The sequence below is a fragment of the Dryas octopetala genome, chromosome 4, assembly GCF_963921425.1.
Source record: "Dryas octopetala chromosome 4, drDryOcto1.1, whole genome shotgun sequence".
NCBI lineage: Eukaryota > Viridiplantae > Streptophyta > Magnoliopsida > Rosales > Rosaceae > Dryas > Dryas octopetala.
This window is the reverse complement of record NC_141369.1, coordinates 9,863,762-9,881,996: the sequence shown is the minus strand read 5'-3', so window position 1 is coordinate 9,881,996 and position 18,235 is coordinate 9,863,762. Positions and strand designations below refer to the sequence as shown.

Below are 18,235 nucleotides of genomic sequence, written 5' to 3'. Positions count from 1 at the left end.
TTCTTAGGGTATAATTGTACTAATTTTTGTGAACTTAATTTATGGATTCTTCCGATTGATTATTAATTAGGGTTTTTTTTTTTTAAATACAGTTAAAAAATAAGATTAGTAACCCAGCTCATTTGTTATAGTAAATCTCAATACAGTCAACTTAAATAAAATGTGCGCGACACGAAACTCATTGAGCGCTCGATACTATTCACTAAGTGTTCGGCAACTGCCACTGACAGTAGCAATTAGTAAATTCCAGTACGGTCCACTTAAATGAAATGTGCGCGACATGGAACCCACCAATCGCTCAGTACTATTCACCAAATGCTTAGTAATTGCCACTATGTGACAGTAACTATTTAAAGCTGAATAAAAATAATACTTGTTGATATATCTTATGTCTTTTTTTACATAAACATGTCAAAAACAAATTAAACCAACATAAAATACACAATTCAAATTTATGAAATCACATTAACCTGTATTATAGCATAAAAATGACTGTTACTAATTGTCACTATCCGAAAGTGGCAATAATTGCCCAGTTTTTTTTTTTTTTTTTTTTTTTTTTTTTTTTTTTTTTTAACTCACTAAGCTTTCGGCACCAAAAATATGGAAGAGTTATAACGTGAGTTTTATTTGTAATAACTAATAAGTAGGTCTAATTATCATTGCAACCTTTTAGCTGAGTTCGTTTATCATTAAGGGCTGTAAAATTGACTTTAGATTAATTTACTGTATTAATTACGTTTCAGTTATAACAATCAATTGATAGATTTATACCTGATTCGGAACCTATAAATTTGGAAGAAATAAATGTCATTTTGCTCCCCAGACTATTACTCGTGTATCAATTTGCTTCCCAGAGTTCCAATTTGAAAAATTAAGTTATTTGACTTTTTAATTTTGTCAATTGAGGTAATTTGTGAATTTGCTCGTTTTCCATCTAAAACTTCGTTTATATAAACTAAAATCCTCATCACGAAGCTTTGGCACCTCACTGGCTCCGTTTGGTAGCTATAATGTCTGCTCAACACCGTTGTGATGAGATCTTGAAATTTCTATGAGTTTTGATGCTCCACTTATATAGGCTTTTGTCTTCTTGTAAGCCTTTGGGCTCTTTCATTGTATTTTTTCTGCCTTTTGGCTGATCTAATGCAATGAGATGATTTATTAAAAAAAAAAAAAAATCCCCATCACGAAGAATTCTTATTGATAGAAAAATGGTACTCACGTACCCATCACTTGTATTAATTTACCGAGTAAATTGACAGAATTATCTCAATTGGAAAAATTTAAAAAATTAAGTTTCTTAATTTTTTCAAATTAAAAGTTTGGTGAGCAAACTGATACACAAGTGCGATAGTCTGGAAAGTAAAATGACACTTATTCCCAATTTGGAATATATGCATGACAGCTTAATTTGTTTGACTTTAAACCAATCAAAGACTTCCAAGTACAAACATACATGCTAAGAAATAAGGAGTGAGAATCGGACACATCTCACAACACAGGTCACACCAAAGCATAACACAAGCTCACATTAAGTGATCATCCTAATTCCAAACTAACTACCTTTTTCTACCAAAAAACTAACTATATATATATGCACACCAAGGCAGCTAGCCTCATCGATATCACCTCATTCCACACTCACTCTGCTCTCCTCTCTCTCTCTCTCTCTCTCTCTCTCTCTCTCTCTCTCTCTCTCTCTCTCTCTCTCTCTCTCCATCGTATATGGTCATGATGGACATAACATTTAAACTAATTATTCTCTATATAATGGCCTTGGCGATGGTGGCCGAGCCAACCCCGGGCACCAACATACACTGGGGTGCAACCCGATATCTCTCAAGCATGAGCCGCGGTGGACGAGTGGGTGCGCCACCACACGAATGCAATGACTTGTTGGGTGAGTGTCTGAATCGTGAGGAGGAGGTGGCCATGGAATCTGATGTAAGTAGAAGAAGTCTAGCTGAAGCGAGGTACATAAGCTATGGAGCCCTGAAGAGGGATACTGTTCCATGCGATCAACGTGGAAATTCTTATTACAATTGTGGTACATCTGGTCAGGCTAATCCTTATAGGCGTGGCTGCAGTGTCATTACAAATTGTGCTAGATATTGAAATTCTAGTTTTATATGGTATGGTCTTATATGGTTGCACCATTAATTATGTGTGGATATGTGGGATCTGCCTAAGGAAATAAAAAATGGTTGCTTCAATCGTACGTTATATACAACTCCTCTCACATTCATTGGTTATATACTAGTCCGTCATCAGTTCTCAAACTTCTCATCCACTATTATGTTACCTTTTATAATTTTCTAAGGAAATAATAGGTTTTGTATGGAGTCTGGCTTCGTAATTTGAGATTTGAGGGGTTTGGTTTTGTCCTTATATGCCCTTCAACCTGGAAATCCCCACAACCTTTCCCGAGTAGAGTGCTCTATTTTAACCTTGGAAATGCTCGAGTACTGAATTTCTAAAGAACTTCAACACAGCCTTAAATGGGAAAACATTTTTCGGTTTATAAAGTCAATTTTCAGAAATCATATTGCAAAACATTACCAGACAAGTCTTAATTAAGGCTGATTGGAATCATAAGTGTGATAGTTTTACTGGCAAATTTAATTTTCCATGGAACCTTAGGTCTCCAGTTTGGGATTTAACCACAAGTGCAACTCTCGGTAGGCCGATGGTGTTTCTGACAGTCTGGTACATTAAACAAGGTACAGTAATGCTATGAAAGACCCAGTACGAAAAACTGATAATAAATATCAAACAAAGGCCATTCTCTTGTGCTTCCAGACATGCTGTGTAAAATTACGCAACAAAAATGAAAATTCACTGAAATACAATCTTTGTGAGGTCATCAATGTTGTACCAGGAATAAGGAAATCAAATGCCCCAGACATACAACCCTCAAGAAAACCTCCAATCCATTGTCAAGAAGAAATTTGCCATGTAATCAGAAACCATATTCTTCTCACGACGCACAAGCTTGAAGCTGCAGTTAGGCAAGAGGGTGGCAACTGGATGATTCAATCTGATCCAGAGTCACAGTTGAGCAAGAGTCAGCTTCTACCAACATTCAGCTTCCACAACCCTGCCACACCCTGAATTAGCAAGAAAAGCCAAGCATCCAATCTCCATTAGCATCCCAAATAACTCCCCAGCTCCTATCCTTCCTTGGCTAATAGATAGAGCTCCATCAACGTATTTAGTTTAACCAATTTTCTGGGAGGAAGTCCTAAGCAAGCAAGGATGTCTGCCTTTTAACACCCGCAAGACAAAAATGCAAGGAGATAATGGGATCCCTGTTTCAGGGTCTACTGACACTTCTCTATTCTCTCCACCTAGTGTTTCTATACCAAAACTTGTCTCTAAAACTATAATCACACAAAATAGATGACAAAACAACCTATTTGCCTCTCATTTAATCATATCCGTAAAATCAAACTAAAGAAATGCTCTTGAACCTCCTTAGCAACACCTCCATTCACCAGAAACCCCCTCACCCTTATTTTCATCTACCAATTTCCCTCCTCTCCTTTTGCTATTACCAAAAAAAGTATAATAACAGCAGAAACCTAACAATATTTACATGCATTAATTTTGTAAGATTGCAAACGAATACAAAAGACCAAGACCAAAGACAGCTATGCAATTTCCATTAAGGATTCAATTGTCCTGAATCCATGATTCTCTGGAAGAGGTGCATTTCCTGGCCGGATGGATATTACAACATCTAAACCTGAAATATTGATCAGAATGCAGATTACTAAATCAAAATAATAATAAAATAAAAGAAGTGATTAGCAGAGATGTTTAAAAATTAAAACATTTCCATAAGATCTCAATCATATAAGCTTCTTCCCTTCACCCCCTCCCTTTCCTCTTGTTATTGTCTGGTTCAAGTTCAATGACATATGCAATCTCATTAAAACACCCTTCTGACTCGTTTGGACACAGGAAATCATCAGAACCAAACCCAATTCCACTGGTTCAATATCACAACATTCTTAAAGATCATTAAGGACATTAATATACATAATCGAAAGGGAAAATGTCAAATTTTAGAGTGTCAATTTCCATCCCTTAGTTTTTAAATTGAGTATCGTCCATCCTGTTCTTAGAAATTGGGAAGCAATTGAACTGGAACTGGGCCATCTCCCAAATCAGAAAAATACTACTGCTTTTACACCCTGGTATTATGGTCCTGGCACCAGAGAATTTGTGCTTAGTAATTCGGAAGCTATTGTACTGAGGACTGGGCCATCTCCCAAATCAGAAAAAAATAATTGGTTTTACTACATGAGATTATGGAGATAACGTCAATATTATTACCCACTACAGAATTTATACTTTAGTAATTGGGAAGCCATTGAACTGAGAACTGGGTCATCTCCGAAATCAGAAAACGACTATTGGTTTTACACAATGAGATCATGGTCATGGTGTCATCCACTAAAGAAGTAGTTGTTCTTAAAGCTGGCATTGAATATATGCCTTTCTTAATTTATGCTTAGGATTTTTTGTCCGAGGCCTTCACAATCATCTCAAAGGCGGTTTTCATGCATGACTTGAACTTTTGTGGATCTATAAGGCCCTTTTCCATTTTGAACGCAACCCTCACCTTTCCCATATAACTTACAATTGTTACGTCTAGACCCTGCAAACACATATTAAAACCATATGTTATCATAATATTAATGGCTAAATGTTAGGAAAATAAATTAAAATTAAATATCAAGATTGAAAGTTACACAAGAAGAAAATTGATTTTAACAAAATTCATTAATTTACTATTATATACTAAAAGCTTAACATTATATCAAGATATTTTCATTTAATTAACTGTAAAATATCTGTCACAAGTAAAAATGCTTTCAATACAAAATTTGACTATAATGTGTAAATATATTGAGCTTCCGTTAAGGATTCTTAACATAATTTTATTTAAGAGATATTTCATAGAGTCCATTTCATACTGTATATAAACAATCTGAACCGTTTATTTTTAAGTTTTTGATATTTTTCTTCTTCTTAATTTACTCATTTCGTGTAGAGTTTATAGAGTAGCTCTTCGAAGGTTTTAGCCTAGTGCTCAAACTAGGGTGTGTGAAAATAATATGCAACACTTGCCATGACTAACTAGAATAATTATGATTTGTTCAAGTTTATTGGCAATTGACTGAGATTTCCATCTGCAGGTGCGGAAACAACTTGACGGATAAGATCAAAATTTTATTGCTTTTTTATTATTGCACTTTCTTGTTATTTGAATGATGGTTACTGACTTGTGGCAACCCCTCTTAGGAATTGTTTCTTCGAATTAACATTCTGGTTTTTGTTTTATTGTAGACCACAATGAGGGGGTATGACAGGTTGAGTGTCCAAACCTTAAATCCCCATGCCCAAATGTTGAAAATGGTGGTAATTAAGACAGATAAAGAGGAAGGTTATCTACCTAAAAAAACTGAATTGCCCTCCCACTCGCACCTTGGATTCACGTGTTACTTTTAACGATTAAATGCACAAAATATTTGGCATGTTCTTAATACTGTTTTAATTAATAAATATAGTGACAAAATTGACAAGATTAAAAATACGAAAATGAAATTTGACTCAAATTAAAGGGGATGAAAAGTGAAATTTGGTCTCTAATATATTAAGAATAACAATTTCTGACATACCTCAGGTGAACCAAAGATCAAGAAGTATAAGCCCTTAACTGGATTATTAGCCAACGACATTTGTTCCACAGGCCCAATCATATTTGAGACTACCATGCTCGAGTTCTTCAACGTGCGACGGATGTATTTGGCTACTGCCTGAAACACTAGCAATATCATTGAACTAGAGAAAATCACATAAAGTAACAAATATAAACTAGGAAATTAAGTTGACCAAAAATTATGTATTAAAGGTTAATTAGTAGTTAATTATATGGCATATATATATATAGTGCCTAGCTAATGTTATATTATAGTGTGAGCTCACCTCATGGCCTCCAAATTTGTTGAGTATCTCCAAGAACATACTAGTGAGATAAATACCCAAAGAATTTCTTTTCCTTTTAATTATTTGCTGTGCCTTCCAAACAAAGTCAAGCGGATTTGAGAAATCAATAGTGAACTTGGGTATGTCTACTTGCAAGAGTGTGAAGCGATTCCCCCATGACATCTTGCTGTTGGGTTTCATCATCTCCTGGATTGAAGTGTAATCCACCATCATCCTTGTGCTGAGCACAACCATAGCTGTGCCTTGTGCTTTGCTTGAACTTTGGTCAATCTCTTGCATGTAAAGTCGAGTGCCAAGGAAGATCATCCCAGTAAGAACATCATTTACCGTCTGTGATGGATATACAATAAGTAAATTACCTTACATAATGAATGAATAAGAAAATAAAAAACTATATATGAATGGCTAATTAATTGGTACCTAATAACGTACATATAGGTTTACCACAATATTAAACAAGCACACACAAGTCTCACAACACCTATATTGTCCTAATATATATTGAAAATTGAAATTAGTTGATGCGGGAACATCGCTCGGCCCCGAGGGTTGGCCTATATATATGGTTCTAGGTCTCGTGGAGACCTAGGCCAGTCCGTAAGGTCAAAAGCCCGAACGGGTAATTCTAGAGGTACTAAATTATAATTTGCTCTTTTTTTTTATCTCAGTAGCTACCTTCTCTATAAGTGCGTCAATCTTGTCTTCAAACTTCTCAATATTAGTACTACACTAGCATGTACGGCTAATAGAATATTTAATGTAAGCATAACAAAAGGTGCTTTAGCCCTCCTAGCTCACAACGTGGATCCGTGCCGTGCCTGTAATGCAACGTACTGTAGGGTTGATAATTAATGTATGATGTATATACGTATCAATATAATATCATGTACCATTTTTTCGTGGCTTTGGCCACCCCACGTTTAATGAAAACAACATATCATGCATTATCATATTAACGGTAGACAAAAACTTGGTCCAACTCCTCCTGGGCCGAAAAAACGGAAAAAGCAGCGGCAAGCTGGTCAATAGATGCTATTTAATTAGTTATCCTCTGGCTCCCTAACCAATTGATTTTGACTTGCTATGAATTAAGAACCTTTAAATTTCTGTTTGTCTCCTAATAGAGAGAATGCATAATGTAACACTGATAAAGAAGACGTTGATCCTACCAAAGTATTATACTATAAATACATATATAACCTTTGCAATACCATGCATGAAATTAAGTAATAAGTTTCCAAGTTACTTTAAAGATATAAAAAACAAGAATATAATTCCATCTGGTTGTTTTCTTATACCTGATCAGCAACACTACGCATAGAAACTAAGATCGATGGAGTTGGGGGAGGAAGGAGTACTCGAGCCAGTGAGTCCTACTGGTCGGTACTTCAATAGCTCCGCTTTATCATTATCAATTCTAGGCGTTTTGGAATCTCAGATTCCAATTGATATCGATGAATCTCAAACCATGTCATTGCTTAAGAATGTCTTCCTCCCTATCAGCCCACGCTTCTCCTCTATCATGGTGGTCTCTCTCTCTCTCTCTCTCTCTCTCTCTCTCTCTCTCTCTCTCTCTCTCTCTCTCTCTCTCTCTCTCTCTTCTTTCTGACTTCCTAATTGAGGAGGCACTTTTGAAAGCAATATTTGTCCTAATTTTAATTTTAGTTTTTTCAAGTAAGACCTAACTTTTCTATGTCTTTGTTTAATATTAAGGAAATTCAAAGATAGGATAAGGGGATCGATGAAAAAGAGAAGAAAAATGAAAGAGTTGAAGGGGAGAAAAGGGGAGAAGAAAAAAAAGAAAAAGAAGGGGAGAAGAGTAATAGTACATAAAATTAAGAGCGGGCATGGTCTAGATTGGTTTAAATTTTTTTACTCTTGCCTATTTTTTTTTTCATTTTTTTGGGCATCAAAAACCGACCAGACATTAAAACTCAACTGTAACCTATAATTATATATACAAATTGTGACACAACTGCACCTCTTGGGTGCATTTTTTAGGACTTAATTAGCTCCTTTTACCCAAAACGTACTTAAAAACTAAACCCTACCGAATAAATGACCAGCATGTTTTTTATAAAAAATAAAAAGTACCTAACTAATTTGGAAACTGCAGGTTGAAAATAATGGAAATAAACAGTGGAAAAGGGTTGAAGTGAAGCTTGAAGACCATGTTCACATCCCTATCTTCCCTTCTAGCCTTTTGCCTGAATCATATGACAAGTATTTTGATGACTACATATCAAAGTTAGCCCTAGAAAGATTCCCACAAGACAAACCACTATGGGAAGTTCATGTCATCAAGTACCCAACTAGCAATGCAGCTGGTAATATAATATTCAAGTTGCACCATGCACTTGGGGATGGCTTCTCTCTCATGGGTGCTCTTCTTTCTTGTCTGCAAAGAGCTGACAATCCTTCTCTTCCCCTCACTTTTCCTTCAAGACAAGGGTCAAAGAGTGAAAATTTTGTGACTAAAATTTTCTCCACGGTCTTCAACACCATATCAGATTTCTGGTGGGGTATTTCGAAGAGTAGCATAGATGGAGATGATCCAACACCAATCAGGTCTGGGAATGATAGAATTGAGTTTCAGCCGACTACGATAACAACTATGACGTTCTCTCTTGATGAAATCAAATCAATCAAGACCAAGCTTGGAGTGGTAAGATATATTATTGATAAACTACCAAGATTTTGTTTGAAGCTCTTCATATATATGTCTTTTTTGTGATATATCTCTCAAATATTTCGTTTTTTTTTTTTTTTAATAAGTATTAACACGAGAAAAAAATTGGGGCTATTAATTGATAATTAAGAACATATGGGAAAATAGGCGGACGTTTTTAAGCTAATTTATCTCTATTGAGTTCTTCTTACTTAATTAAAAAAAATAAGGAGAAGTGCTCAAAAACAATGGTTTTTACTTTGAAGTGTTTGCGTCGAGCGTGCTCAAGTTTAGCATTCAAATGCTAGACGCTAGAGTTTGAACCCTCAACTTGATTATTATATAGCCTTTTTCTAATTTGTTCGATAGCCTTCTTGTTTTATCTCCCTCAAAACAAGAAAATCTAGCATTAGGCCGTTTCTAGCCTTTTTCTATTTTTGATATATAGTTTGATTGTTATATAGAATAATTTTATGTTGTGATAAACAAACAGTAACGTCTTTGTCTTGAGAGAGGCAGTACATACTATATTAATTGAGAATGTCAAGTCTTGCATTACAATAAATAATAGGGTCTAGATATTATAATTAATTAAGTATCTCTTAAATTAAAAAAATTTATAATTATAAAGGAAAACTCTTTGAATAATAATAAATGATATATTGAAATGCGTTGGGATATATATATTTGTAAAGAAATATACTTATTTAGTTACAATATATGACAGACGATAAATGATGTTGTTACTGGGATGATCTTCTTTGGCACTCGACTATACATGGAAGGGGTTAGCAAAAGCTCAAGCTCAGCACATTGCACAGCGTTGGTTCTGCTCAGCACAAGGATGGTGGGGAAGTACACTTCAATCCAAGAGATGATGAAACCCAACAGCAAGCTGCCTTGGGGGAATCGTTTCACATTCTTGCACATACCCATACCCAACTTCACTACTGATACTGCCCATTTCTCAAATAACATTGCACTTGACTTCGTCAGGAAGACACAGAAAGTAATCGCCAGGAAAAGAAATTCTTTAGCTATTCATCTCACTGGCAGGTTCTTGGAGATAATCAACAAACTTGCTGGCCATGAGGTTCGTAAATTTAGATCGAGAGTTTACACTAGCTATAATATCTAGCTAACTTTAATTTATGCACTATGTTATATAATGTAGCTAACTTTAACTTTAATTTATTCACTATGTTATATATATCTAGCTAAAATTAATATCCTTTTAATGGCTTCAAGTGTTCGAGTATATATGTTCTAAGATGTTTTATCTCTTATCTATAATTTAATAATCGGAACCATTTATATTTTAGGACTCCTTTAAGCCCAATAGTCATTTCTACAAAAAAAAAAAAAAAATTGAAAACTGTTTATCCATTTAATTACAATCAACATCATTTTATTTTTATCTAACAAACTAGTTGCACAATTTATACATTTATAGATTTGATTGATTTTTAACAAAAATAAAAAATATCTAAATAATTGAGGATTGTGATCGATCATTTGAATGAGGTGGTCCCAAAGAGGATGTATGTTCTCATTTTTCTTAGACGATGACAACGTCAATTGATCACTATTCTCTAATATATATGGAAATTAAAATTCAGTCCCGCTCACCTACTAAGGGACAAATTTTGAACAACTGTGACCACATTTAATGGTCAAATATAATACAACGAGTAAATAAGTTATCTATTGATTACACATTAATTTAACGGTAATTATCCAATCGGTACTCACAGTTGCTAAAAATTGTCTCTTAGGAGAACATTTTCATGGAAAAAAGTCTTTCTAGATGTCTGAATTACTGTTAACATGGATTTATTGTTGCAGTTAGCTTTGCATCTAAGTGTTCATTTTAGACAATTTAGATTTGTTATGCACTGTTATTTATTGGATATACAAAAAAGCTATAAAATAAAAATAAAAATGGGGAAGATTTAGATTCTACGTAGCCTCTTGGAGCACATGTCATTTGGCTTTCTCACCGTTCATGATAATTGCCACAGTTGAGAGAGAGAGAGAGAGAGAGAGAGAGAGAGAAAGAGAGAGAGAGAGAGAGAGAAGGAGAATGGCCGGGTTACATGATAACTGCCTGTTATTTTCTGACTAATAAACTGTGTTAGCTAGAAAAGGGAAGCATGGAACACTAAAGTGCGAAAAATTATTACGTGTATATCTAATACATCGTTACGTGATATAACCAATTTAACGTATAAAAGTATTATTGGATAATATATTTATATTAGTAAGGTACATTTTTAATAATATCCACTCATATTATAATATATTAGATTAATTACACCACGTGGTGGTGTATCGATTACACAAAATAATTTTTCCAAAATACATAGGTTGACTTTATAATATAGTTAGCCTCTTGACATGCGCTTCTTGTATGTCATCTGGCTTTCCCACTATGTATTATAATTGTCACACTTGAGAGAGAGAGAGAGAGAGAGAGAGAGAGAGAGAGATAAATAGAATGGTTACATAATAAATGCTGTTTTTTTTTTTACATTATTATTATTTTTTACAATTTTATTCTTAAAAAATATAGCTGTTTTGGTCAATAAAATTTGCTTAAAAAAGAATATTTCAGGTAAACTAGCTCTTTTTTATGAAGCCTGCAACATAATAGTATAGCCAGAGATGTGCAGGGTCGTTAGCCATTTGTTGAAGTATAAAGTGAGAAGTTATGATCATATTGCATGCGAAACGTACTGGTCAAACATACATACTTCCTGTGCACTACGCACTATCATCATAGCAGTGGAACTAAATTCTTCCATTAGCAGTAATTTTTTATATATATGCATATAAAACCACTGATAGAACACACCATATGCATGTTAACAATAATCTGGACATCTGGATAAAAGAAATTAATGCCATGTTCACACACCTTTAGGTACATACATGGTGAAAATTAAAGTTAAAATAAAACAAACATTAAATTAAAAAACAGAGGATCTAAATTTGAATAAAATATACCTTAGTAATTAATCAAACATATATGGCTATAATTCTCGGTCATATTTAATCCAACAGAATGTTTTTATTTATTTTTGATTATCAACAATTAATGTATATGAGATTTGAATTTAAGACTTGTTTCCACAAAAAAGAGATTAAATGTCACCATTAAACCAAATAATTATTGACATGACAGATTTTTTTTCTTTTCCAATAACATGTTGCCAGGTAGCAGCCGGACACATCCGTAGCACAATAAAGAATTCGAGCATGGTAATCACAAATATGATTGGTCCTGTGGAACAAATGGCTTTGGCTAATCACCCAATTAAAGGCTTATACTTTGTGGTGGGTGGTGCACCTCAGGTATGGCACATGCATATTGTTCTAGACAAGGTCTCAAAACCACTTTTTTGTTCAGACCAAACAAAAATAATCCCTTGTTAAAATAAATTTTCAAATTAATACATATAGTTTCCTTTATAGATATTTAGCCATTACTAAAACAAAATTTCAATGGGCTTGCAGGGTCTAGACGCAACAATTGTAAGTTATATGGGAAAGGTGAGGATTGCCTTCAAAATGGAAAAGGGCCTTATAGATCCACAAAAGTTCAAGTCATGCATGAAAACCGCCTTTGAGATGATCGTCAAGGCCTCGGACACAAATACTACGTAGAGAAATTAAGAAGAGGAGCATGCACCACTATTTTAAGAAGAAGAAATTCAAAAAGGTTTTTACTCTGCAGCATTTTAGTAAGAAATTGTAATATATATCGTGGTTTAACCCATGATATAGTGAAATTAATGCCTTAAAACTCAAAATAATAAATTAAAATTTAGTGAAAGTACTACATTATTTCTTTTTTTGTTGAAAGAAAATACAACATAAGTATGTGTGTACATGCAATTGTTGGGTAGCCCAGTTGGAAAGGCCGTAGAATTACCTACAATGCACCCAAGTTCGATTTCCTCTCCCCCAACTCAAAAAAAAAAAGGTATGTGTGTACATGAGATATATTGAAGCAATGCGAGGTTTCTTGAAGAGAAATTCTATTCATACCCATCTATTTGCTTACTGCACAAGCATATACTTTGTGGTGGTTGCACTACTACAAAACACTCTATTTATGGCGGTCTCAATTCATCAGAAAAAAAGAATTTCTTGGCGGAAAAATTGCAAAATCAACTAGGATTGCATATCATTGGCAGAAAGGGTGTCCGACAGGTTTGATTGCGCAAGGAAAGCACTTTTCTTGGTAGACTCGCCACGATATTAATTTTGTGCTGACAAGGCATCAGGGTTTAAATCCAAATGAAAAAGTATTCGCGTCGGATGTTACCGCCAGCACATTTACCAATTGCGTCAGACCAATCCACAAGGAAAGTATTCGCGTCAGACCAATCCGACGGGACAATATTATTTATGTCGGACACCTCAAGTATGTCACATGTTATAGGCAAGGTCTCAAAATAACTCTTTTTTTTTTTTTTCCAGACCAAACAAAAAAAAAATACTTGTTTCCACTTGTTAAAATAATTTTTCTAATAGTTTTCTTTAAATTAAGATATTTAGCCATTGCTATAACATCATTTTAATGGGCGCGCGTGCATGGCCTTGATTAAAACTATGTAAGAATTTAAATTTGTATTTAAATCCAATTTTTTAGGCTAAGGTCTAAAAAGTGGATTTTTTTTTATTTGACTCATATTATCTCTTAAAATTAAGATAATTAATATGAATTAATTTTAAAATTATGAAAGATAATATCCGTTAGGACATTATTAATTTTTACATTTTTTATTAAAAAATTCAAGATTATCTAGTTTTTATGTTTTATAATTTAAAATAATAAAAGATAATATCCATTTAAATTATACAAATATAAAAAAAAATGCATTAACCCACAAAATGGAAAATAATCAAATAAGTAAGAAAAAAAGTATATATAAGTACATTTCAATTGTACCAATACATGGGTTGGTATATATATATATACATATTCGATCAAGTGCGTACCAACGAACATGCGCACATGATCCGAACACTCGGTTTCCATCGGTGCCGATCGCTTAGCCATGCTGCTTCTTTCCTTAAGATAATATGATAATATTATGATAATACTAGGATAATATTAAGATTTAAATATTATTAATTTTAGGATAATATTAAACATAATATTAAGATTTAAATATCATTAATTTTAGGATAATATTAAACATTTTGTAAATTAAAAACATCTAGACAATATTTTTGGACCTTAGTCAAAAATCAAAAAGCATTAGGTATTAGTCTAAAATAGGAGAGAAAATTAGATCAGTATGTGAAGAACCCATATTTAATTCAAGGCATAAAATTCAATTTAGACACATAACTATATATGTCATTTTAACGAGGTCCACGAACTTTAAAATATTTCAAATATATACCCGATTTATTATCTAAATTGAAAAATGGACTTCCGTCCATCGATTTGTTGAGAGATCAGTTAAATGCCAACTTGGCTTTTGCTGACGGGGATTAATTGGCAACGTGGCGCCAACTCAGCATACCTTTCCCGCCAAATGAGCGACATAAGTCCACCTGACACGGGCTCACACACCCATCACCTCTTTCTCGCTCGTCGAACTCTCTCCTAACCATTTAGTCTCCCAAAAACATCACGTTTTCTCCCAAATTTGAATATAAATCTCTCACCTGTCTTCGACGAGCGAGAAAGAGATGATGAGTTTATGGGTTCGTGTTAGGGGTTAGGTGGACATGTGTCACCGTGTCGCTCATTCGACGAGAAAGGTTTGCTGAGATAGCGCCATGTGGCCAAGTAATCCCGATCAGCAAAAGTCAAGCTGACATTTAACTAATCTCTCAACGAATCAATGAACCAAAGTCCATTTTTCAATTTAGATAATAGATCGGGTGTATATTTGAAATATTTTAAAATTCGTGAACTCCGTTGAAATGACATATATAATTATGTGTCTAAATTAAATTTATGTCTTAATTCAATCATGAGTTATATGGGAAATGATAGGATTGTCTTCAAAACCGAAAGGGAAACTTCATTAAATAACTTATTTTAATATCACTCTTACTTTTTTAACTCTTCTCTCCCAACTCTTACTTTTTTTACTCTTTGGCCACTTTTTGGACAAAAATTCCCTCCCTCAAGCTCCAGCAACTTCTTCATCACTCTCTCTCTCTCTCTCTCTCTCTCTCTCTCTCTCTCTCTCTCTCTCTCTCTCTCTCTCTAATGTCTTCACTTCACTTCGCAGACCCCAAACTCCAGCAATATCTTCATCATCTCCCACCCACCCATCATCATCATCTATGTTTCTTCCCTGCGACAACATCTTCCCACTTATCATCAATGCGGCAACATCTTCCCACCCATATTTCCTCTCTTTCTTCCTTTCTCTCTCGATCTCTGTTTCTCTCATTTCCAGCTATGTCGACCAAACATATTTTAAGGAGATGATGGCTTTCATTTCTATTTGACTTGGTGGACTAAGCAACCAGCTGCTTCTTGGATCTGCTGCCACAGCCCCACCACTTCTTAAATAAGTAGTTCTAATTTGATCTACATTTTTCCCACTCAAAACTCTAACACAAGACCAGACTGCCCCTTAAGTCCCTAGCTAACATGTTTGAGAAAAAAGATAATTTCATTTAGTCTTTCATTTTCTGGTTTGATTTGCTGGGTTTAATCTTTAATTTGATGGGTTTGTTATTTCAGATCTAAAATTTAATGGTCGACCACAAATGATTGACGCATGGTCGACAAATAATCTATACATGGTTGACAAATTGTGCTACAACCACTTTAGATGGTATTGTAGCCAGTTCATAATATTCATGTCAACTACACCATTTGTCGATCATGTGTCAACTATTTTTCGTTGACCATTAAATTTTAGATCTGAAACAACAAACCCAAGTCAGATCTAAAATTGAAAAAATTGACAGAAAACTTTTGACATAACTTATTCATCATTAATAACTAAAATCGGATCAAAGCCAGCAAATCCAAATCGGAGTCTGTGCATGAAACTAATTATGAAGACAAAAGAAAAAAAATTGCAGAAACGAAGAAGGAGAAGAAAGAAGAAAAAAAAGAAGAAGAGACTTGCAGAGACACGAAGAAGGAGAAGAAATAAGAAAGAAAAAAAAAAAAAAAAAAAGGAAGAAGAAACTTCAGACACGAATAAGGAGAAGAAAGCATAAGAACAAAAAATGAGGAGAAGCTAGAGAGTTGCAGAGTGAAGGTGGGAGAGGAAGAGAGGGGCATTTTTGTCGGATTTAGGAACAAAGAGCCAAAAAAGTAAGAGTTGGGAGGAAGAGGAAAAAATTAAAAAAAGTAAGAGTTGTATTTAAAAGATATATTCAATTAAGTGTTCCAACGGAAAAAGACCTCAGGTGCACAAAAGTTCAAGTCATGCATGAGAACCGCCTTTGAGATGATCCTCAAAGCCTCGGACACAAAAGCTACATAGCAATTAAAGGGGCATACATTGACATGCCACTAATATATTAAGAAGAAAAAAAAATTATACAGGTTTTTACTCTGCAACACTTTAGTAAGAAATTGTAATATATATAAATATATCATGGGTTCTTTGATGGAGTAATACCTTGGGTTTAAATAAATTTAAACTTAATTATGAATTAAATTTTAGTGAAAGTACTACATTTTTTTTGTAAGATATTATCCTGACTTACAAGAATCTTTAGCAACAATCTACCCCTAACGAAACTCTGGAAAAATGGAAAAAAAAAGTGGAAATACACTACAAGAAAAAAGGGTTTGGGAGAGGAACGTAATTCGTCGCCCAAAGTAGAGTTTCGTCGCCCAAACGTTTGGGCGACGAAATTGGTTCGTCGAGAAATTGGTCGCCCAAGGTTCGTCGCCCAAGAGTTTGGGCGACGAATCCATAAATTTCGTCGCCCAAAGACACCTAAGGGCGACGAAATTTTTTTGTCTCCCAACACATAAAATTCGTCGCCCAAAGAATTTTTAGGCGACGGACAAATTTCGTCGCCCAAAGAGGGTTTGGGCGACGAATACCCTTATTCGTCGCCCAAACCCTCTTTGGGCGACGAAATTATCCGTCGCCTAAACAAGATTTGGGAGAGGAATAACTAATTTCCTCGCTGGAACGTTCTTTGGGCGACGGAATTTTTCGTCGCCCAAAGTGTGTTTGGGCGACGAACAGGTGTATTCGTCGCCCAAAGCATGTTTAGGCGACGAAAAATTCCGTCGCCCAAACATGCTTTGGGCGAGGAATATATTTATTCGTCGCCCAAACACCCTTTGGGCGACGAAAACTTTCGTCGCTCAAACATGTTTTTTTAAAAAAAAAATTATTTTTTTTATTTAAATTATATATTTAAATTTAATATTTAAAAAAAAAATTCTTTATTCAAAAACTATATAAAACAAAATTCATAAATTTATATATCAAAATATCCATACAAAGTAGTAATTAACCCTAATATATATAGTCAATCTATTCTAAACTAGTAGCATCATCATCATTCATATCTGACGGAGGTTGATGAGAAGATGGTGGCGGGACAAACCCAGGTATCGCCTTGGTCAATGCAGCATACAACGCCTCCTTCTCCGCTCTCTCAGCTCGTAAGTCCTCCTGCAACTTCTTCACTTGAGCGGACAACCCTGCGACGACTGCAGATGGCTGAGACGAAGATGAAGACGAAGACGAGGATCGAACATCACGAATCCGCCCATATCCCATGCCGCGTATTTCCTTACCGGGCCTAACACCCAGTGAGTCTATCATAATACGAAGTCCGACATCGGGATCGGGTACTGGAATCGACTCCAACGGAGTACCCGGAGGGTGCTGCTCGGCCAAGCTCTCCAAATATATTCTCGAGTTGGCCACCATCTCATCCTTCAAAATGTTATATATACAAGTAACCAATTAGAAAAATAAATATAAAAAATTGTGAAAAAAATTAAAATATAAAAAACTAACATGTTTTGCCTTGGCCGCATCACAACCGGGATGAACATAGATATCTCCGAAAGTATCTATCTCCGGAAATTGCGACCCACGCTGAAAAAGAAAATAATTTTGTCAAAGACCCAACCAATATTAAAGAATATATATGTATTAAATTAAATAATGACGTACCCGACGTCGCGACTCCACTCGATATGAGATGGGCGTCGGACCACTATGATGGTTAAACGGCTTCTCTTTCCGGTTTCTGGCGTTGGCGACCGACTTCTTCTGTTAAATATTAAGCAAATTATAAATATGTTAGTGTATGTATACAATAATAGAATAACAAAATAATAATCGATTTTTTAAAGTCTTAAGATAATAAAACGTACCAAAAACGACGGACTCATGAAATGATCGCACAAAAAACGCCACTGGTCAGACCGCTCTACCAACTCCATAGGGGGGTTCGCCAATGCCTCAACTGCCGACGAAAATCCCTTGAAATACACGTGTAGTTCGTGCTTCCACTGCCTGTAAGACTTGATGAGTAAATCTGTCATATACGTGACAGTGAGGGGATCATCCATCTGAA

At 34.8% G+C, this 18,235-nt stretch overlaps 2 protein-coding genes across 3 annotated transcripts; one reads left to right on the top strand and one right to left on the bottom strand.

The window, feature by feature from the left end:
* Positions 1-4,519: 4,519 nt before the first annotated feature.
* LOC147286645 (wax ester synthase/diacylglycerol acyltransferase 4-like) lies at positions 4,520-6,324 on the bottom strand. The gene is made up of 3 exons (XM_086240808.1): positions 5,998-6,324; positions 5,691-5,828; positions 4,520-4,666 (listed from the first exon to the last, which is right to left on the bottom strand). Exons 1-3 carry the CDS (start codon positions 6,322-6,324, stop codon positions 4,520-4,522), a joined length of 612 nt encoding a protein of 203 aa, XP_086096934.1.
* A 940-nt stretch (positions 6,325-7,264) lies between these two features.
* On the top strand, positions 7,265-12,700 carry LOC147286644 (wax ester synthase/diacylglycerol acyltransferase 11-like). 2 transcript variants are annotated; one of them, XM_086241309.1, is made up of 5 exons: positions 7,265-7,543; positions 8,135-8,683; positions 9,414-9,779; positions 11,903-12,040; positions 12,203-12,700. In XM_086241309.1, exons 1-5 carry the CDS (start codon positions 7,352-7,354, stop codon positions 12,350-12,352), a joined length of 1,395 nt encoding a protein of 464 aa, XP_086097435.1. In that variant the 5' UTR covers positions 7,265-7,351; the 3' UTR covers positions 12,353-12,700. The 2 variants fall into 2 exon arrangements, with proteins under 2 accessions (XP_086097435.1, XP_086097434.1); XM_086241308.1 differs by having other exon boundaries at positions 7,265-7,546.
* Positions 12,701-18,235: the final 5,535 nt, after the last annotated feature.